General features: G+C 37.1%; 2 protein-coding genes across 25 annotated transcripts in view; one reads left to right on the top strand and one right to left on the bottom strand.

Annotated features, from left to right (window-relative positions):
* Positions 1-19,719, top strand: part of NCOA3 (nuclear receptor coactivator 3) — a 68,829-nt gene extending 49,110 nt beyond the window's left edge. For 17 of the 20 annotated variants that reach the window (XM_077786967.2, XM_085558366.1, XM_085558360.1 and 14 more), the window contains 3 exons: positions 78-252; positions 817-958; positions 19,232-19,719. In XM_077786967.2, the coding sequence (XP_077643093.2) occupies positions 78-252; positions 817-958; positions 19,232-19,255 (341 nt within the window). In that variant the 3' untranslated portion in view covers positions 19,256-19,719. Of the gene's footprint in view, positions 1-77; positions 253-816; positions 959-1,945; positions 3,720-19,231 lie in introns of those variants that run through there. The other 3 variants (XM_085558368.1, XM_085558358.1, XM_085558357.1) reach the window with 1 other exon arrangement.
* SULF2 (sulfatase 2) overlaps positions 6,619-22,982 on the bottom strand; it is an 86,769-nt gene continuing 70,405 nt past the window's right edge. For all 5 annotated transcript variants that reach the window (XM_021539237.3, XM_021539236.4, XM_085558375.1 and 2 more), the window contains 11 exons: positions 22,388-22,595; positions 16,643-16,886; positions 14,731-14,827; positions 12,913-13,007; positions 10,879-10,938; positions 10,282-10,451; positions 9,656-9,798; positions 9,313-9,436; positions 8,803-8,833; positions 8,452-8,508; positions 6,619-7,439 (listed from right to left, as the gene is read on the bottom strand). In XM_021539237.3, coding sequence (XP_021394912.1) covers positions 7,409-7,439; positions 8,452-8,508; positions 8,803-8,833; positions 9,313-9,436; positions 9,656-9,798; positions 10,282-10,451; positions 10,879-10,938; positions 12,913-13,007; positions 14,731-14,827; positions 16,643-16,886; positions 22,388-22,595 — 1,260 coding nt within the window. In that variant the 3' untranslated portion in view covers positions 6,619-7,408. The remainder of the gene's footprint in view (positions 7,440-8,451; positions 8,509-8,802; positions 8,834-9,312; positions 9,437-9,655; positions 9,799-10,281; positions 10,452-10,878; positions 10,939-12,912; positions 13,008-14,730; positions 14,828-16,642; positions 16,887-22,387; positions 22,596-22,982) is intronic.

Below are 22,982 nucleotides of genomic sequence, written 5' to 3'. Positions count from 1 at the left end.
TTCAGGAAGATGAACTAGAAATATTAAGTGATTATAACTGAAGTATATTGTATCTGTCTCCTTTGTTTTAATCTAAGGATTAAGCCAACAACCTGATCCTGCATTTAGTAGAGTATCAAGCCCTCCCAATCCAATGGTATCATCAAGAATTGGACCCTCCCAGAATCCTATGCTGCAGCATCCTCAGTCAGCAACAATGTACCAGTCCTCAGAGATAAAGGGCTGGCCCTCAGGAAGCATCCCCAGAAACAGGTGAACTTTAGGATTACAATCTCTTTCGCAAAAAGTTTTTCATTTCGCTGGAAGTAGAAACGATGTTAAATAGCATGCAGCAGGAAAAGCATTTAAAAGAGGAAAAAGTAACTTTCAAGTGTCTATATTGTCCTTCATCCTGCTCTGCTTTAGGAAATAAAATTATTATTTTATGCTTAGTTTCATTGATTCATATTGGACCTCTACAATCTTTGTAACCAGAAGCAACATTCAGTCTTTAAATATTAACTTAATATTAAAAAAAAAAAATAACTTGGGAGGGTGTGGAGAAATACAAAATATCACATAGTGTTACTATGGATGATACAGCTGTAACAGTAGCCCCCAAAAAGATTACATTAGGCATACACATATAGCTGTGCATTTCTACAAACTCAAATTCCTTTTGGGAGGGAAGTTTCCATGTTAAACAGGTGCTAGGTAAAAATGGGTAAATATGAAAACAGTTTTATCTTTCACGTGTTGACAGCTGGTGCAGGGAAGCCAATACATCAATGTGTAAACTTCTTGGAAGGTAATATTATTTGTCCTTTTGTACTTCAGTTCTTTTCCCCAGCAGCAGTTCAGCCATCAAGGTAGCCCAGCAGCATACAGTATGATGCACATGAATGGCAGCAGTGGCCATATTGGACAGATGAGTATTAATACCATGCCTATGTCAGGACTGCCTATGGGTCCAGACCAGGTAAGTTGTACATCAAGACTGATGAAAAGATTTGCTGACTCATTTTCCATTGAGTACAGTCTGCTTACATCCATTCTTCCCACACAATCCTGCTCTCAGTTATCCTGTTTGTATTTGCATCTGTAGGCCTATTAATTTTATATCCTAAGAGATACTTTCTTTTTGATGATATATTAACAAATTCACAATGACCCAAGATGTATGCTGGGATTAGCTGTTGACTTTGAAGTATCATGGATAGGACCAATCCTTAAACTGCACAAAGAAGATTAAATAGTTCTGAACCTGGAAAAACACAGAAAAAAACCCATGGACTTTGTGAAATGCATCTGCAGAAGATCTTGAAAATTACATGTAATAGAATCAGACTAAGAATCCTGCTAGTGCAGTATTCCTTCTGACAGACACTGATAATGATACTTGCCCTTACAATACCTTAGAATAATTTGTTTATGCATAGTGAGAAATGACGGAAAATTTAGGCCTCTCATTTAAGGTGAAAATATGCTAATAACAGGCACTGGGAAATAAAGCTGAAATAAAAATTAAACTTTTGCTACAATCTTTCCACAAAATACATAGGATGAGCAACATAACACTGACATAAGCTAAATCTATTCTAGTAAAGAGTACCTCATGAAATTTTGTCCAGCATAACTGAGAAAGTAGTCAGAATAATGCAGACTTCTGGGGTTAAGTAAGGTTTTGGAGGACTTTGATACAATAAATGCCTTTTATAAAGAGGAGAATACAAAGGTGAAATGTCAGATTTTCCAAATCTCCATGACATAAAGATACCAAAACAGTATGTTTAGAAAGTTCCAGGACAGCATTTATATTCTAGAAATTTATTTTCAAAATGGAGCACTAAAAAGCTATTCTTCTGCTTCTAGGCATTGATGGGCAGTAGTCCTTCCAAATGTACTACACAAACCATTTCTTTCAGCAAAGCTGTGTTCTCTGATGAAAGTATCTTTTCTTTAACAGAAATATTGCTGACATCTACAACCACATCTTCAAACAAAAATGGCTGAATGCACTAGTGCTAGAAAGGAAAGTGGCACATTCTTCATGGCAAGTCATACTGGGCTTAACAGAAACCAGTGATAAATTTCCTCAGACAGACTACAACAAACCAAAAAAAACCCTACCCAACAAAAATACTTTAGTAGAAGCAGCCTATGAATTACTGCATGATGTGGGGTACAAAAAAAGGTCATTCATATTTTTGGCACGCTTCCTCTAGGAATGTCAATTTGGTAATGCCATTTTAACAGATTTGATGGGTAAATTTCTGGAATACCTTATCTGTTTACTGTAGCTATCCAAAGCCCTTTAGCCCAAGCAGGCTAAAGTGCCTGGAGAAGTCACAGGGGTTAGAATTTCCTGATTTCTCTAATAACAGTATGTGACAGAGAATGTAGTTCTTAGCCTTGACTCTTTTATATGAATCCTGCTATTAGTCTCTTATCCCAAGAGTCAAGGATTTCCCAAGCAAAATAGAAGTGCAAAAGTAATTGGCACATGCTAGTCCAAAATCATGTCTGTTGAAGCCAAGGGTTGAAAAGAGAGGATAAACAATTTAAATTATTTAAACACAATCGTGACTAATATTTACATATTGCTGTGCAGCTGAGTGCACTTTATAGAGGACTATATAATGGATTAATGCAATGTCTTTGATAAGGACTTAATATGAAGGTAGAGTATACTCATATTCCTTCACAAACACAGTCTCTTAAGAATTATTTGAAAGGACTGCATAATGTAATGTTTTCTGTATATGGAAATTAGAGCAATAATCTTTTGTCTTTTTTTGAAAAAAGCTTCAGAAAACTCAAGGCAAGACACTGCAGCCAGCATCAGAATTTTTCAGTCTTTTTTGTGAATAAATTTTGTAAATATGATCTTTAAAATAATGTATTATATATATGACTTTTGTAGGTCACTAACTCATTTTTGCAGAGTTTGTGAAGCTAAATGTTTAACAAAATTGATTTCTGGAAACAGAGCGTAGTTGAGGTCCAATTTTTTTTTTTTTTTTTTTTTTATTACATTTAAGGACTTTGAAGCTGACTGACTTTGGCCCACATATTTCTCTTCTCTGGTCTTCAACACTTCTTTTATTTTTACATGTTTAACATAAAGATTTTTAAAAATAACAGATTGGTTGTTCAATACTTCTCCACCTGTGAGCACTTTTGTTGCATTTCTTTTTACCTAAGGCAGTTTGACACGAAGGCTCTGCATTGTAAGATCTTACAATTTCTCAGGACAGACATGTCTGTCTGTAATAGTTTGCCTTTTCAGTTGATGAATCTGGATTGTGTCTTTTTAGTCAATTTTAATGAATTCTAAATGTTCTTTGAAAATGTGCGTGTCTGTTGCAAAATACTTGCTGTTACGTAACATCCAGAAATCTTTAAGGATATTAAGCCACATTTTAACCAAATGTCTACACCTCATTGGATTATTCTAATAGTAATGAATGTATTTTCTAAGCAAGTTTTTGTCATAGCAGTATTTAAGTGTGGTTACATATTATTTGCTGATAGCATGGGGGTTTCTTCCCCCTCCATTTTGGGTGCTTGAAATGAAGATCCCTTTGCACTTCTTACAGTTACAAGGAATTAAACCTCTAAACCTTCCCAAGGAATGACCCAGAAATGTTTAAGATGTATAGTGCTTCTGTTCTGTTGTTCATTGTGTAATGGAAAACTGATTTCTCCCAAGTGAGTAAAAGAAACCATAAATCCCCTGATCTGTGTTCTTTTTTGCTTATTCTTTGTACTGTTAACAAGATGGGGTTTTATAGTTCAGAATATTCAGTGATCTTCCATTTTAATAGAAGTAAGTTTCAATAGAAATATTCTCATAAATTCATCCTTAGTGCCTAGCCAGCTGTTTTTCAAAGGGAATGTAGATTCAGTCAATCTACTTCATGTAATCCTGTCTCTTCCACTAGTACTGAGTATATAGATTATCACAGCACTTACTTGGAATTTTCAGTCCAATTACTGTGTGTTTATAATGCAAAACTTTTAAAAGCCTAAGGAACTTGTATATTTTCATTTCTTGGATCATATCTATTTGTTGAGTAAGTGCTGCTTACTGAGGGTGAAAGGCAACAATCCCTTGCATTTTATATCAAATCAGAACAGTATTTATATTTTGTAGTTGTTCATTATACTGATGGAAACTACAAACACTGGTTGCTTTCATTAGGTGAGCTCTTAGACTATATACTATTATATACATCTTGCAGTACAATTTTTTTTTTAATTAGTACTTCTATTTATACATCTATGTATAACTGGTACCTAGCTGACTGACATTATAAAAGCTCATCCTTTTCTCATATCTTTAGCATGCTGGAGCTTTCCACTACCCACTTTTTTTTTTTTTTTTTTTTTTTCCCTGAATTAAAAGGTTTTTAGTTTAAATGCATTGATGGCTTGTGGAAGCACTAAATAGTACATCTAGTTTGAAATCGGTTGACATTTGGTTACCACCATCAATTTTGCTTTGGTCCTATAGCAGTAGATTTTTGTGAATATTTTTTTAAATAAAACCCACATAACATTATTCAGCAGTAAGAGATGAATTAGCAACCTCTGATCACTGCTGCATAAATGAGCATTGTTTTGCTATGTCTCTGTTACTTTTTTATCACTTGTGTTTATTAAAGTTGTGTGTAGTGCACTTTTTTCCTTGGCTTAAAATACTGCTTCTGAAGTGAGAAATTCAGACCACATTTCTGTCACAAGACAAAACTTACTTGAATGTTGCACCAGTTAGCACACCTTTTATTATAGAATTTATGTGCAGACCAGATGACAGAATGATACAAGAAGTGTGAAACCATGTAATTCTGAGAGCAATATTCTAAAAAATTCTCAGGAGAAGGCATACGGTATTGAGAATTGCATCTAAGCATAGTTTACATTACATGTATTGCTTGAAATATCTGTATTTTATTTTGCAAACCAGAGAAATCATGGGGACTGATTTATAAAAGGAATAGTTGTAAGGTGTTACTGCCCTTCTGGTTTTTGTGCTTGGATGTTAATAATAATGTAAATAAAGGTTTCTATTTAAAATGAGAACTTGTGACACTCTATGAGCTAATACTTTAAGGGTGATTATCCAGTACAGGCCAGAGAAAATTCCCTGCTATCACTGATGAAAACTGTGTATAAAGAATGATTTAGATTTTATCATAGTTGGCTGTAAAAGCCGAGGGAGTGACACTGAGACCTTTCACTTATGAGACACACATTTAGCACGGACACCAACTAGAATTTATGTGTTTTTCAACTGAAAGAGCAAGCTCTAGAAGAGCTGAAAGGAGAAAAGGTGATATCTTTTCCCAGACTTGGCAACAACGTACCTTTCATTAAATACCAGCTGCTTCTTGTGTCACATACAAGTCTCACAACTCACTATTTTCTATAAAGGGACAAGATAACTTTTCAACCTTCTGACTGACCAGTAAGTTATAGGTGCACTGGCCCTGCAGGATTTTAACAGTCACAACCTCACCGTCCAGACTATGAGCTAAACACACAAGGGTGTGCAAATTTTTCAAAAATCTAACCCCTTATTCTTTCTGTGTGCACACTGGGAATGGCAGATAGCTAAAACTTTTCTCTGGAAAGCAGCAAAAATGTGGGGGTTTTGGGGAACTTAAGGGTTTTTTTCTACTTACTTGTATGGATTCAGGATCTCATAATCTAGTAGATTTTTCTGATAATCCATGAAATTTTAAACAAGTTTAACAAAAATACATAGCTAGATTATGACAGATATTCAGATTTTACTTGCATAACTAAAGAAAGCTTTGGCTAGTGGCTTTAACTTGCCACATGTCATACAAATACTCAAACCCAATCTTAGCATATATAAAGACTCCACTACTGCTTTTTGAGTGGGGCTTTTTTCCTCATTCATAAATTCAAGTACATTTTTGGAATATGGGGTTGTGGTACTAGGGATCTACATGCCTGGATATAATTCCACTTGATTTTCCGAACTGCAAAACCAGGAAGGGTTTCAAAATAATTTCCATGCTGTATTTTTACACTGCATTTCTACAAGGGCAAGTTAAGTTTGCATTTTGAAAAAAATACCTCTTTGTTAGGAGCGAAGGCCACAGTTGTTTGAGTCTGTCCCATGAGCGCCCTCAGGCATTTGCCCTTAAACACAGGTAGCAAAGTAACATGAAACAAATGATAAATACATATCTCACCTCTAGTGCCTGTACTACAACGTATGTAATGATGTTCTTACAAAACTACTCAAGTAATTTGGTACACTGTGCTTTCTTAATAAAATTACAGGTTTTTTTTTCCCCTCTGACAACCTTAGAACAGTAACTACCATTTTCCTTTTCTGCAGACTAAAGTATAACTAGATTATTAACTACAAGTACTGAACCCTCAGATCTGCCTTTTTTAAAAATAAATGTAAAAGTTACACTGCTAAGCAAACACTACTTTCTCAAAGGAACTGTTCTGGTTTTGAATGTACAGCATAATATTACCACATAAAAAACCTTCATACAAATCTGATTTTGTTAAAATTGAAGATGTACATTTACTGAAATATTTCAGTACCTTCAAAAATGAATAAATTCTGACTTAGCATTTTGAGAAATGGCGTGTGGGCATTACACTCCTTTTTATTAAGAAATGTCTTTACAACCTGAAGGAATTTATTTTCAAAGAGTACACCGATCAATATTTACACAATCCCTCCAAAAATCTGGCATCCTGTGCGTCAAGATTTTCTCTAATCTTCACAGATGTGACAATACAATGAACAAGCAGACATGGAACTAAAATGTATCCTCAGAGGAAACTGAAGAAATTCCATGGTGTTGAGAACACTTGGTGCTGCTGACTTCAGTTCCTGAATATTTTCAAAGTTCTCTTGAACCATTACCTTTACTCCAGTGATAAGCAAAAGCACCTTTGTTTTCTAAATCTTGCTTTAGGGTTGTACTTGGCATTGAAGTTTTTCTCACGACAACTAAAGATACAGGTGAATGGGAAATTGTTTTAAGGTCCTGTCAGCTGTCTGTGTAAACACTGCCACTGCAGGGGCAGTCCTCTTTGGGATGTGGCTAAGTTTCCTCCTCTGTTAATTCCTGAATCAGTTGATTCCTGAATTAATTGTGTCTTGAAGTGAAATGCCTTGTGAAGTAGGTGAGGTATAATATAAAGCAAAAAAGCAGGTACAACAGTGGATTTGAGAGATCTGTATTTCTGATATCATTTCCCATAATTTCACTGCTTCTATTCATCTCACTCACCAGTGCAAACAGTCTATCTATTTCAGCCTCAAAGCTTAGCCAGTCCTTCAGGTGAATGTTATAGTTCATTTAGTCGGTACATGGATTCAAGTCCTGCCTCGTTTGTATCCTCATGGAGGTGCAGCAGCTGGGGGAGATTAACCTTCCCAGCCTTCCCACAGTTGTCCTCTTTAAAATAAAACAAATACAGTTTAGTGTATAACATTCTAGTAGAATAGTAAGAAAGTAGAATAGTAAGAAAGGTATTTTTAGTGGTTCCATGCAGTAAAAAACATTGGAAACATTGTGAACCATCAATAAAAGCATAGTGGGTATGACAGAAACAATTTGACAGTGTTTGAAACTTCAGCCTGTACAAAGCTTGTCAATTCAACCTTCATTTTGGTTCTAAAGCCAGTCTTAGATCTCTTAAATTAGAAATAATACCACAGCATTATGTGAGCAACTCCCCTTGGGTAAGAAGACCAGACTGTGCCTAGGAAGGGACTTGCACCTGTGTTTTCCACTGCACAGTTCGAGAGCACTTAATGATTTTTAATGAATTGAAGTATCTGCCTTCTTTTTAAGGGGAGATTCAGAGACAGCAACATGCAACAGTAACTTTTTAATAAACTTAAATTTCTACCTCACCTTTGAGCTCTGGCAGTTTGAGAACTGCCAGATCATCACCACATTTTAAAAGTCAGCTCAGTAAGTAAAAAAGTAGTTTTAGACACAAATCTGTCTTGTAGTCTACTTTCTGTTTTAAATTCCTTTTTCTGGTCACAGCACAAAGGCTGTAGTTGGATAAAGAGCAAGAAAATACATGATGCTGTCTCACTACTTATGAGAAATTGCAGTCAATTTTGTTCTTTCTGGATTGTGTGTAAAACCACTAGGTAGCTACTACTAGTTTAAGTTTAAACAAAACCAATGTACTGGTCTTTAATTTTTATTGGCAATTGACCATAACTAGTTTCTTAACTGAGCATCTACCTTTTACTTGTTTGGAATTGCTTTGACTTTAATGCCCCAAGATTCCCAAAGAACATGTACCAAGAGGTTTTGTGCAGCAGTAGTTGTCAGTAATTATGGCAGTATTGTATTTCTTGCATAATTTAGAGGATTCTGTGAGAATAGATGATGAGAAGGGAAAAGTTAAGTAAAAGCTAATGCTTTTGGTGAATTGCTCCCAACTCACAGTGACTTGGCAGATGATGGTCTCTTCACATCTGGCCATTTTCGGCGCTGAAGCTGCCTATTTTTCAAGGAGCAAAAGGAGAAAAAAAGTTAACCGTCACCAAGAAAACAACCAGTACCACAATATGAATGATGAGGAAGAAGAATTCAGCCAGAATTTTGACTAGTAAAATCAGAACATAGTGTAACACTGAAACAAATAGCTCCAATGTTTCAAAGCAAGTGGGGTAGAAAGGTCTTTCAAATGCCCTTTCAAGCCAGGCATTTCCATGTGGTTCCCAATCCTACACTTGCTCTTTAAGTATGAAGCTAGTACTTCAGAATAATAATGTAACTTTTTTTTTAAACGTACCTGTACTGCTCGTAGCTTCCATCTTTAAGTCCTAGGTGAAGAAAAATTAACAATGTTACTAACAATGCCTGTGTAAGAAAAAATAAAGACTTGGGAATTTAACAAATTTCCTGATGCCTTGAGTAACTTAGTATGCCCTCACATCTGATCCTGCACTGAGCAGAAGTTTGGAGCAGAACTCCAGAAGTCCCTTCCCACTTGAACTGACCTGTGTTCAGGTCTGTGAGTTTCATAGTGGCTGTTAGGCTATACTCTCCCTTTCACAAGTATTGTTCCTTCTTTGTCTTCTGCATCTCAGCAATATTTTATCACTATGCTAAGGGTGATTTTTCATCTTAAAAACATGACATAACACAAACTGAACATGTACAAAAATCTGAGAATGCAGCTATCACCCTCAGCAGGATATAACTAGTGTAAAATATTCCTAAAATCCTTTTGACTGATTCAAGTTTTATAATGTTAAGGGTACTTTGGGGTTCTTCGGAGCGCAATAGAAGAGGCACTTACCAAGATCCATGTTCCTGGTTCTTGGATTGCATTGCTTATACCCTCTGCAACTTCTGAGTTCCATGAGCTGGACATGCAGTTGATTAAGAACATCTCTGTCAAGTGTATTCACTGCATTAATTAGCTGCAATAAACAGGAGGTTCTTCTTAGTAACTATTGCTCTGTAATTTGGTAATTTTTGGAATACAGCTGGTTATTTGTAAGAAGAGCTATGTTATACTAGTTTAAATTATTAAGGCATTAACTTCATCCTGCAGCAATACTGTGTGATTTCAATTTATTGTTGACAAGTAACAATGATGTATTTCTTGAGCTGTGAGCTGAAGGTCTATGATCAGATACCTGATATGGATCAGTATTGAGATCAAAATACTCCAAAAATCCAGTAGCAAATTCACAGAACAGGAAGTTGTGGGTCTCGTTGATTGTCCTCAAACACCAGTACGTGTTGTTGTTGGCACTGGTACAGGCACAGAAAGGGCCCACTGCAAATTGAAGAGTTATAAAGACAATAAGCTATATACTTCTGTCTTTAGCGCTGCTAATTACTTTCTGTTTATAGTATTACTTTATTCATAGACAGTTACTCTCATTCTCGCTCCTGAGCTCTAAAGCAGAGAATGCCTTCCAGCATCAGCTTCTGTGCATACATAATCCACATGACATGACTAATTATGGTAACATCTTGTCTGGTTCCTTTATTTGATTGTGAAACATTCCAGATGGTGAGATACCTTGCTGATCAGTGTACAGTATTCACTATCTGTAGCTTATTTGCAGTTGGTTTTACCTCCTTGCCTTTCATGCAAGAATAATTACAACACTGAAAACAGAGACTATTTACTACAGAGAAGACTGTATTGCTTTGGTTACAGAGCTAATAAAACCAGTAACTACTACCAACCCAACATCCCAGCCCAGTCTAGTCAAATTTTGCCCATCTGTTACTTAGTTTACAGTATTCTTACATGTCCACAGGGGAGCAGTTTGCCAGTGCTGGTTGTCATGGGTGAAGCAGGTCAAACCAGGCATGCTGCACGTGTCATTATTTTTAATTCTCTTAAGCAATTTTCGCAGTTTCTTCTTCCGTCTCTGCTCTCGCAGCAGCCACAGCCTGTCTTTCTCCTGTAGGGCTTTCCTGCACACATGAAATGTTAGGGTCATGCAAACTCTATTAGATTTGAACACAGCTAAAACACCCCAAAGTAGCTAATAAAATAAACCAGTCAGAGGGAAAGAATCCACATTTTTAATTAAATGGTGTTTCATACAAATGGAGATGACTCTGCAATTCCATAGCACTATGGAAAAAAAGCAGCCAAAGGGGCTTGTAGGCCTGAGGTTTGCAATGTGTTTTTTTCAAAAGCAGAGACTTTATCTTAGAATTTACAAGCTTTTTGATATGGGCTTAGTTCCTTGCCCAGGTGTCTCTGTTTATGCTTTTTAATACAGGATAAATTGAATACTACTACTGTCGCCTAGTATGTAACTGGTGTGTACCAGTTATTCTAATATTAACATTACATTTTGCACATCCTCTCTCAAAGGAACAGGCCTTCACTTACTTGAAAGGATGAAGACTGGATCCTTTGTGTCTCAGTTTGCTCTTATGTTTTGAATGGTAACTGGAAAATAAAAACAGCATTGCTGGTGAACAACAGCAAGACAGCTGCCCCTTTTCTCATCACATTATCAGACTGGATTTGAAGATTTAATCCAGTGTCACTTCTCCCTTCAATTTATTAGTGTATGTGATGAATAAAGGCAACCTTGCTCAACTGGATCAGGCACTTCCCAGCGTCACTGAGTCTCTGTTTCCTCAGGTTCTTTGTCCACAGTGACACTTGGTGTGCTAACACTGCATTGCAATGTATATTCATGTCAAGCTACAATTTACTATTATTTTATTTTTATCTGGTTGTTTCCCTGCATGAGGCAGATAGAATAGATTTGTAATTAAATTACATTTCTGCAATGGAGTATTTTCTAACTTGTTCTAATAATGACAAGTTTATACTATTCTCCTGTCATTTTCCTTCTGAACTCAAAAATTTCAATACTAGCTTGTACTTTGTAGGACTGGGAGGGGGTGTCCTCCATTATTACTAGCTCCAAGTTGCAGGAAAATTTGAACTAGATAGATTGAACTGTCCCAGCAAGAGCAGTGTCTAATATATTCAGAGATATGCTGAGTTTAAGCAGACATACAGATTCTCACTAAGTTACTACTGCTTTGCCTCTCCAGAAACTCTTACAGTATTTTGCAGAAATTTCCTTTCTGTGGAATTACCAAAGTTAAAAGAAAAGCCTCAGTCACTGGCAATATTTTCTTATTTATAAAATTACTACATACACAAATCAGCAAACACAAATTTAGTTTAATAAATGTTGTTTTCTAAACAGTAGATCTGAATTCAATTAGTTGCCAGATTAAAATCTCCTTATAAACAAATATTTTAAATTCTTAAAACTTTTGGGAGCTTTCATAAGTTTAATCAGTATAACAAGTTAACAAAGTAAGATTATTTAAGAACTATCTTCTTCAGTAAATTCTTTCATCTTGCACAGATGCTGGGTATCAACTAATTCTAAATGTTAAAGCAATTGCAATGCAAACACTTGACCATATATAACTCAGATGATTAATTTCTTTGATTTCAGTGGGATTAGTAATCTCAATAATGCTATGTACAAATATAAGTGTACCCTCTATCAGCGTGAAAATAAACATTTTTTTACATTTTCTATAAAACATTCACCAAAAATAATTTCATCTTTACAGTACATATTAGGTAAATTCAGTTTATGTAAACTCAGTTAATCAGTTTTGAAAGCAGTGGATATAAACTTTCTGTCTGTTTACCATCTAGAATGATACATCTCAAGCAGTTTTTGACATGGGCCCCTATAACCCAAGAAATTTATGATCTCCATATTTTAGTGGATATGCTGCTGACACTATGTTGCAGGATCCCTGCAGGTGACATCCACACTCCACAACAATTATAAACATCGTATCTGTAGAGTATGTTGCACCTCCGAGATTTTAAACATTACGTTCGAAAAGGCATTCTGTGCCACCAGTAAGATAAATAAGTTTTATCTACATCCTCTCACAGGTGCCTAAGCTGCAGCTTAAGCATGGCTGCCTTGGAGTTTTGACTCCATTCAGACATAGCTTGCTTTTTTATGGTGATACTCATATATTCTGCCACTGTGGCTGCAGTACTCGCAGTGATACCTGGCTCTCAGCAGCCTCAGAGCCAGCTCCATCATCATCACCATGAGCAGGGGAAAGTGCTCCTGGGTCTCTTTCTGAACAGCTTTTTTCAGGGGCAAATTCTGTTTGGGTTATCTTTTGATTTTGGAAGATTTTCTGTTGTGCTTATTTGAAGAGCTCGACTGTCCAGTTAAACTCCTGCCTGGCAGACAGTGGGCCTTGTACTTGTGCAGCAGCCTAACTTCCCCTGAATGTGTTTACAGGAGTACAGTCAGCAAGCAACCTCTGAACAAAACAGATCCTGATCTCTCCTGTGAGGACATAAATCAGTTACAGTTGCACACTACAAATAATTATTTGGAAGTACACAAAAAAATACCTTAGCTTGTTACAATCACACTCTTCAGGTCGCTTCTTCTTTAGATGACCTCTCACCTCCCTCAGGTTTTTTATTTTATTTTGCAAAGTTTCAATCTAAAAAAAAAAAAAAAGGGGGCACAAAGACAGCATAAAAAAAAAAAAAACAGCATGATTTAGTGCTATTCTAACTTTCTCAAACTCATTCTACTGTTACCAAGACCTTCCTCTACAGTACCTTCTGTGGCTCTCACCACTAACAAATATTTTCAAATTATCTAGCTTTCCGGAAGGAAACTATAGTAGGAGGAAGCTGGTTCCATTTGCCTGCTCTGATTCCTGACTCTGAAAGTGGAATGCAGTGCTGCGCGGGGGATAGGAAGACACTCCTACATCCACTGTGATTTCGCCTCTTGTGCTCTACAGCAATTTGCAAGGGGAGAAGGGCTGCTTGAAGGAAAACAAAGTCATTATCTTTCATCGTGTTCTGACACTGGGAAGGGGATGGGGCAGGAGTGATCTGAAATCCCCTCTTCAGAGGTTTTGAAAAAGCAAAGCAGCAAGGTTCTGTCACTTTGCATAGCAGGCTTTAGCAGTGTCTGGACACATGGGATAGCAATCAGCAGTTAATTGTGCCACCCATGAGGTTTATTTTTAACTGCCTTTTTTTCACTAAATGAAACTCCCGCTTTTGCTCAGTCTGGCTTACATACAGCATGGCCCATTTCCACTCAGATATTGCAGGCCTCTACACAGAAGAAAAATTAATCTAATATGAACAACAGTCTCTGCAGAACTACCATTAGCCATCAGTGACCATAGGTGTAGTAGAAGCTCGTGACTGTCGAAGCAGAGACAGGACAGAGTGTTCAAGGAAAATGGACAAAGAATCCAGCCCTGTGACCCTAAATCAGGAACACAACTGGACAGAAATGTGTTGTCATTTCCTTTGACACTCCATATTTGCTATATTTTTGAAAAAAAAAAAAACAAATTAAAGGACCATGGTAATATTAAAATTGCCCTTTTTTAATCTTAGCAGACTAGTAAGTTTTCAAGTATCTGCCCTGTGTGCCAATGTTTACAATAAAAGGGGACCAGGAAGTTCTTACATAGAACTTCACTGTGAATTCAATGTAATTTGATAAGAGATTACAGGACATCCATCCTTTATGCTTCTCTTTGGCATTTGTTCCATCCTTACCTGGTCCTTAGATCCTCTTTCATACACAATAGACCTTCTTTCATACACAATATGCATGAAAGGTTTGAGCTAATATTATTGAATATTAGTGGCAAAAATGTCTAATAGTTTTACTGGCAAATTTTATAGAGCAAATTACCTCCAGGTTCTCCATATACACAATCCTATGAAAAAATTCAATTCCAAAGTGCAAGGTTAAGAAAAGCAGTAGCAAGTGAAAGAAATTAATTCTGGAAGCACCAAAACTAATGAAGCTCACTTTTTCTTGGGCCTTTATATTTGATACTGAAGAACTGTGTTTTGAGAGATTCTCCACTGGGGAACAGGAGTACTAGGATGTTAAAAAGATACAGATTTTTTTTTTTTTTTCCCAGGGTGGGGTTAGCTTTAAGTCTTGTCTCATAAGGCATATGACATTTCTCAGCTGTGCTTTCAGTTGCAGTTCTCTCCTCCACGCAGCATCTTGTCTTCATAAACTTGTAATAATTTAATTATTTCTGAAATGTCTATTCTGAAATCAGCCAGCAAATTCAGAAGGTTTCACAGAGGGACAAAGACACCCAGAGGCAGACACAGATAGTCAGCATGATTTATCAGCCCACAATGCTAAAAACACACACTGAAAACATCACTGACCTCATGGTCAATATGAAGTTTATGGTCCTTCCAAGCTTGCAGTGACCTGTACAGATCTGTGTCACACTGAACAGTATTGTTCTCCAGGATATAGCACCTTGGCATGGAAAAGTAAGCAGTGTTTATTACTGTGAATACACACACACACACACAGAGCAATGTAAACAGCTGCTCTTAATAACACAGCTCCAGTACAAATGAGACCGTGGATTGAAAATGACATGCAGAATTCAAAAAATAATGTTCATTCAAGAAAATACAATTGTGCTCTGAACCAGGAAGGAAGTCTGGGTTTGAGTTGCCATGGAAATTTTTAAGTAGAAAAATTCAATGAGAGTATTTCTATCAAGCAGAACCTGTTGACTCATTTCTCTATGTAAATCGTGCTACACAGAATTCTTGCTTATTCATTAGACTTTCTGCATAAATAATCATTACTAAGTAGCAAGCATTGAAAGCATAACTCAGAAGCAATTTCCTGATGCATAATTGAGTGATGCAGGGGTAGGAGCAAGGATAAAATACTTCCTTAAAAGATGTATTACTACACCATAAAGAAAGTAGAAGAAACAAAAAAAAACAAACCAGAAGCAAGGAAGTTTTATAATTTTCTACAAAAGTGATAAAATCTTTCAAGGAAATCTCATTCAGTTTGAAAGCAAAAGATCCTCTGACAATATAAAATCTTTATGTTTCACTAACTTCTAGTGAAATCCAGTTTTTAAAATTATTTGATAAAGAAGAAAGCAAAAATCGCCACTTGACAGATTTAACTGGAAAGTTTATTAGGGGTTGAATACCATGCAGCTATTTCTGAATGCTTGTTTAAATTAAAGTTGAATACTTGCAGTGATTCTTTATTTTCTTTAAACCACCTCATGTATGTTGTCCCATTGCCTTCTTTTCTGCTAGGGAAGGCTCATGAATTATGTACAGTCTTCCTGACAGTTCCTTGTACAAATCTGGGATTCACTCACTAAGGCAGCAAAAGTAAATTCAATTTTTCTCCAGAAGAAAAAAAAAAAACAAACAGTGATTTAAGGGTCCTGAACATTCATGAGAGACAGAGTAAGAGAGCACAATTCTCTGATGCCTACATTTCCTATTGGTGAGTTTCTAATTCACTTCTGTGAACAGAGCTCAAATGGAAAACACAGATATCAACAGCAGCTACCTGGCTCCTGCATGCTTACATGAGCTAGTCATTAAACAATATAAAGCATGTAATCAATAATGATTGGTGGATTTTCTGATAACTCGCAAATGGAAATGGTGACTAAATGAATTAAAGTACAGCTGAAGAGACATAATCAGTCCCTAGATTCACCACCAAGGAAATTATTTTTAGCTGTTAGAGTGGTCAGACAATTGCCTTCCCTCTCTCAGTATGTTCCATTTCCCAATGTTCCCGGTCCATCCAACTTCATTCATAATACAGATTTCCCTTTCCTAGCGCTGTTTACAGAAAACTCTGTACAAAGCAACCACTGACACAAAACCAGTTCATGCTCCAGTCAGGGCCTTTGGTCTCCAGCCAGGCCAGGTTACCCCATTGCACACTGATTTCCAGGAGTAAGGCCTCTCCTGGTTTCATGTAGGTTTAACACCACTGTTGCCAACAGTTTTGCTTGTTCTCACTGGAAACATATGCACTGATGATGGCTACTGTCTCCACCCAATGCAGAAGACAAAAGCATTGCTGCAGCTCTTCAGGAGCTTCACGCCCTTCTGCACTGACAAAAGTAAAACAAAACTGAAGACTCTTGTACACATGGGAGTAAGAATTTTAGTGGAGCTAGATGGGGTATCCAAAAGGGACACAACATGCTTAGCACACTTCAATCCACACATTTATGAAAAAAGCAGTCACTTAAGGAGCAAAAGCTTTTAAAGACCTACCATGTGCACTTACCTGTGAGTCACTTTGATCAGATTAGGGGCTGTGTACTCTTTAATGCTACCAGTGCCACTATATTCCCCCATGTCTCTATCTTCCTCCTCGTGGAAAACAGCTCTCTGCACCTTGTGCCACTTGGTGATGTTCCTTGGTAAGATGGGCTGGTATCCATCCTCTAAAGGCAGGTGATAGGCAGCTCCATCCAGCTCAACAGATACAGACCGGATAGAGCGATTCCGGGCATAGTTTGGTTTGAATTCTGCATGGAAAAAGTGGAAGACCAGCAGAAACAGCATGTTACAATTTGCTCTTCTTTGTGTCTCTTGGAAGGAAAAACCCCAGCCCATACTATGCTGTTTGGAATTAACTGGGTGACAGTGTTTGTTGCAGTTGTCCTCTGAGCTGCTGCTTCCTTCACTTTGGCATGGATGGAAGTATGGATAGGTGGACGGATACCTCAGAGTATGAGAGGGCAGGTACAAGGCAAAAGAATGGCAAAGGGGAAAAAAAATAGTCTATTCCAGCACCAGTGAGAACAAATAGCTCGTTCAAATGGATGCTTGCTCTTCCTCCACAATCACCAGATGGCAGTCCCACCTTAAGTGTGACAGTCATGACAGCCATGCCACCAGTCACCCTCAGGGTCCAGTTCTCTGTGCTTTTCTGCTGTCCACCATACAATTCCTCCCTGCTAGGATTCCTGCAACACATTCTTGAAGTTGTCCCAGTATTCCCAGTGCTCAGCCTGAGCCTTTTCCCAGGTCTATTCTTCAAGGCTAGGGCTAGATACTTGATTTTTTTGTTTTTTGGTTTTTTTTTTTTTGGTTTTTTTTTTTTTTTTTTTGGGGGGAAGGGATTAATACTTGAATCTTTATTTTTATCCAAATGCAATTCTTTTCTTTGCAATTCTTTCCCGGATGTGCAGCCCAGACAGCCAGCTTCTCTGTGAAGCACCACCCTCCAGTGCTATGTACTCCCACAAACTTTGCTTCTGCATTTGCAGCTCAAAAGCAAAATGAAATATTTTTTATGAAATGCCACTGTGCAGTATGAGATTCTCATTGCTCTTTTCCCTAATACTATTTTCCAAAGTTCTCTGTTCCAACTCAAATCCCCAGAACTCCTCTTCTGTTTGGTCTGGAATGGCAAAAAGAGAACATAGTTATGAAATCTAAATTTCTATTTATACTTCCCTCCTGTATGATGGGGTCCATCTCTGACTGTATTTCCTGCCCACCACTATTGACTGCTAAGAGTCAGTCATTAGGCACAATCATCTCATTCTTTGAGGGAAAAAAGCACAACCTTGGTACCACAGACTCTCTTGTGCTCCCTGCCCTAAGGAAGCCCAAGGCTTTACTCTGTATATGAGGCTTGGAGTTACCACAGACATTACTAGAAACAACTGAATCCCTTGGATCCTTTGGTCAATTCTCTCATTTAAAGAGACTGAAACACACAGCACACTTCATGAGATGGGACTTCCCTCTGCAATCTAATAAAGGCAAAATTCAACCAATGTGCCAAATTAAAGACCAATCCTTGCAATCCCAAACTCCACAGAAAGGTCAGCTTCTTCAATGGGATAATCTCTCCAGCAAAATAAGCAGGGGGAAAAGAAAATATGGAACTGGACAAAATTGACAAAAAAGTACCTTAACTGTCACGCTCTGGCATTAATGCAGAATGACTTTTTTCAATAAGCCTTACATTAATTTCAGATAGACTTCACCATCTCAAAAGTAGTTTTGCAGTCTGTGGGAAGCAGAATAAACATCTCCTCCCACCTGGAAATGGGCCAAGCACAATATTTTTGTCAGTGCCACACACAGAAAGCAGAATACCAGCTGGATTGTCTGGCTTTGCACATTTTCCATGTGTAGCTCAAAATTTACTACTGATATTAAGCCAGGTGAGTCACAGCTGAAGGGATAAAAAAAGCCACAAAAGACTAGCTCTATTTCAGGCACCAATTCAGGAAATGCTTGAATAAATAAGACAGAAACTCCCATCTTTTCCAAGGTAGGAAGAAGTTCTAAAAAGCTACACCCTACCAATGAGATTTAAAATATAAACTCCCATTTCTTTAATCATTCCTTCATTTTACCTTGTTCAGCTCAGCCAACTAACAATTAATATTCCTTCCAAGTCTAATATACCAATCTAGAAGGCTGAACCTCAGTAGATAGCCCCAGAGAACCATCAACTACATGTCCCTGAACAGCTAGGAGCCAGGTTACTCTTCCCTTTGCAGCCAAACTAACACAGCCTTAGCACTAACTAATTGGTGTGGAGTGAGGCACCTCATAAAGGACTGCTTCTATTGCTTTATCCTAACATGCTACCCACAGTGCTGACTCAGTGCTGTGATTGATATAAAATTCTGAAGTGGTTAAAATATTTGATAAGATCAATATTCATTTGAACTGTGCGCTCCCATCTGCTAAGTGGACTGCAGGCATAAATACTAATGTTTAATTACTTATTAGTCAATCCTCCCCCAGGTTTTACTTTCCAATCTATTTACCTCTGTACACAGCCTACAAACAGTCAATCCAGGGATGTTAAATATTTGGCCAAAAATATCTATGCTCCCTTCTTCAGGTTACTGAAGTCTGGCTTTGGTAAGCTCTATGAATCTGATGCCTCTCTTCCTCAGCCACTACAGAAACCACCTGTCTTAGAGATGGTATTGCTAAGAAGTTGCAACCTCAAAATTGAGTTGCAAAATGGAGTCCAGAGGAGTTTAAGCCAAGAAAGCCAACTGCTTTCAGAGCCCCAGTCATCCAGATGGTATCGCAGGACTTGACCAGCATGTTTGTCTTCACTGGAACCTGAAAGGAACAACATTTTCCACTAATGTCTATGTATTTTGCATTTGGTAGACAAAAGAGCTTTTTTTTTGATAACACAAAGTAAAACTGTGTGCTGTAAAGACATTAAAAAAAATAATCTCTAGTGTTTAGAAATGGATTAAGTTTAGAGGTACTTTCTTATATTCCATTCTCACAACTGCCATTAAAAATCATACTTTAAATGCATTATCTGTAAAGTAATGGACTTTTTAATAAAAAATAATGTTATTAAAAATGTCATTTTGATCCAGCATTGATACCACCTCAAAAGTAAGAGTGTCAAGGAAATTTTAATAAAAATGCACTAGCCTCTTTGTAGACACTTCTGTTTCTTTACTGTTCGGTGTGGCCTATCATAATTTTCCTACATGCAGCTTAAGAATTCCTTTAATCACACACACTCACTCATCACAGGAAGAAGAGCTCAAATCCACAAGAAGAAAAATATAATAGGCCACACCACAGCCAAAGATTTTGAGACCTCATTATTTACTTTAAACTTTCCACCTACTGCAAAGCTGTATTTGATCTTTCTTATAAAAATTAAGAGTATACTAAAGAAATAAAGAGGACAAAAATGCAAACATTCCAGACACCTAAACCCAGACATACCAAATATTCATGTTTATGTGTTTCTGCCACTTAAGTGCTTTGCAGTCAAGTAATGTATTTTGACATTGTCCAAATGGCACATATATGACACAGCCCTATTGTGAAACTGATTTTACTCAATTTAGAAAACAACATTGCCTGCTAAATGCACTGGTGCACCTGAAAATGCATTCTAAACCATGCCTACATCAGAAAGTAATTATTTTACCAAAATGTCTGGTGCTCCAGCCTCTGTACCAGCAATTTTGTCTGGTCTTTTACACCATCTGTTCTCACTATATGTAACTGGTTTCAATCTTTCTGAAAGACCAATTCTTATACCCTATTAGGGTTTGCAACTTGCTTGATGCACCCTAGATGCAGGGCATCCATTCTGCTTTTTTGCAAATGACTACAGATTGGAATCCAATAAAATGACCTTTTGCAAATCTATCTCTGTTGTGCACAATAGAAATGAGTGATCAGGGCATTTCTTTCAAAACTTTGCTACTGCTTGAAACTACTGCATTAATATGGACGTGACCCTTAGAATAGAAACTTCTATTTTGTTTGGCAGTTGTTCAAACTAATGAATAGCATTTACTGGTATTCAAGCAGGGCTGCAGTATAATCTCATGCACTCATCAAATTCTGAGTAGAAGACCCCAGAGGTGCCCTAACAATTATGCAACCCAGCACAGACCACACTTTATCCCAAGTCTCACAGAACAAGTCTTAAAAACCCAAATACTCATCATGAGTATCCAGGCCACTCTCTTAACTAACCATAGTCCAGTGAGACAGCTTTCCACATATGTTGTTTTGAAAAACCTTGGTATGTCACCTTGACTTGTACTGCTTTGGACTCACTTGCATTTGCTGTGTGATTTATTAGATAAGTGCATGTAGAAGAATAGCCAACACAAATGAAAAGGTGTCTGTCAATAGGTCCAAGCTAACCTTTTCCCTGTATAGCACACCCTGGATGTGGGAAGATGGATGGAGCATCTGTGGAGGCAAATACTTTACTTTAAACACAAGCAAGGTAATGTGATTGTCAAAATCCTGTTATATGTTGCTGAAGTTTATACCTTAAAGTTCAGTGAAGCTAATGAGCTGAAGGGTGTAGTATAAACTCTGTCTCATCTGAGCAGAACACAGAGGAAAAAAGCACCATTCTCATCCTTCTGTAAGAGGGAGCAAGTTTCACTTTTTTCTATCTTAACTTCCTATGTACATAAACTAAAGGTAATTATACACTTAACCACCTCCTTTGAATGTTGTGAAAATTAGTTAATGTTTAGAAAGCAACAATGTGAAGCACTTAAGTATTAAGTATTATCAGATACCATTATGTTGCCCACATTTTGTTTTCCTGTCCTCATTTAGTGCCTTCCATCTACTGCTATTGACTCCCCATGATTTAACTTCCTTCTGTGACTTTAAAAAAAGTAGTTAAATAAGTACAAATTCTAGTGTTTTTTACAGATTGTCGGCTGTAGCACATATTTAAATATCAAGTATAGTTGATGGAACCAGTAATTTTTTTTAAGAATTTGCTTAGTAATTACTAATCAGCTTGCAAGGCAAATATAATGGGAGAAAATAAATTTAAACTCTGTGTTTCAGGTTTGTGCCATTATATAAAAAGACTACTCTGCTAAATAAGTAAGGCTCAGTATTTTTGGCGTAAGATGAAAGAAACATTACAAGTAACTAATAATTCCGTGTTGCCATTTACCTCTAATCTATAATTAAACTACATACTTCAAATATACATGTTAGTCTGACTAAGGTTTAACAGGGTCAGTAAAATGGGCCTTCTGGTAAAGCAATAATCTGTGCCAAGGAAACCAGTAATAGTCATCCCCTTTGGCTGTTATATCTGATTAAAAGTCAGACTTGTCTCTGCTGACTGAGCAGAAGAAAAGGATGTTAGAATCAAGCAGCTTCAATAACAAAGTACACACATCCTTATTGAAAATAAATTACTGAAGTAACAGCTGCAAGCATTGCAGGAGCTACTGAAAATTGAAGTATTTGCTGTATAACATTGTTCATGTTCCACAGCCTATGTAACTGTGTGCAATTTGCCTTTTTTGCACTGGCACTGCATTCCCCAGAATGAAACATTCTTTCTACGGCCAGGTATTCTTAACTCCGATTGTCCAGTATGAGACATGCTGTTTCACAGTTGAGATACACAGGAAATTTGCTAACACAATTCAATGCCTATGATTGTCAAGACAATTATGTGAGTTAGCAAACAACAGCTTTCTAAGACAGAGACAGAAGATGCAGTGGGTTTGCTTACTTTTCTTGGAGAAAAGTTTCTTTCTTTGTCTGATGTGGCTCAGCTTATATTCATTATCTTCACAATTGCAGTCTTCGCTATTCCTGTTGTAATACTTGAGCAAAATATTGGAGGTGCCTTTGCCATTGCTTGCAGCTGCCAAGTCTGCCATTCTCTTGCACTTGTGCAGCTTGAGTTTTCCACTAGCATCTTCCACACACTGCCATTTCTGGAAGAAAAAATTGGTTATTAAAAATCTGTCCTAACTATGGTCTGTCTTATGACCAGCTGCAGTTATTTTATCAGATATTCCTTGTAGTAAAATGGGGCTCACCTATCACCTATTATCCTACCAGATTTTTGCAATCTTCCATTTTCAGACAAAACAGCAACTCTTCAGAACACCATTGCATTTGTTTCTGAGTTTGCCTCTTGGAGGTAGAACAATTGAAATTTCTTTTAAAAATCAATACTACAGCTAAAAACATGAAGGTGGTAAGTGACAACTTTCAGAAGCATAACTGCGGCATAAACCAAGAACATTCAAGCCATATCCTAATCCTGAGAGTCTCATTATAACTCCCAGCATAGTAGGACCAAAACCTTCCAGCTTTAT

Source organism: Lonchura striata, chromosome 20 (genome assembly GCF_050655825.1).
Source record: "Lonchura striata isolate lonStrDom1 chromosome 20, ASM5065582v1, whole genome shotgun sequence".
NCBI lineage: Eukaryota > Metazoa > Chordata > Aves > Passeriformes > Estrildidae > Lonchura > Lonchura striata.
Note: the sequence above shows the minus strand (reverse complement) of the source record. Positions and strands in the feature narration are given on the sequence as shown.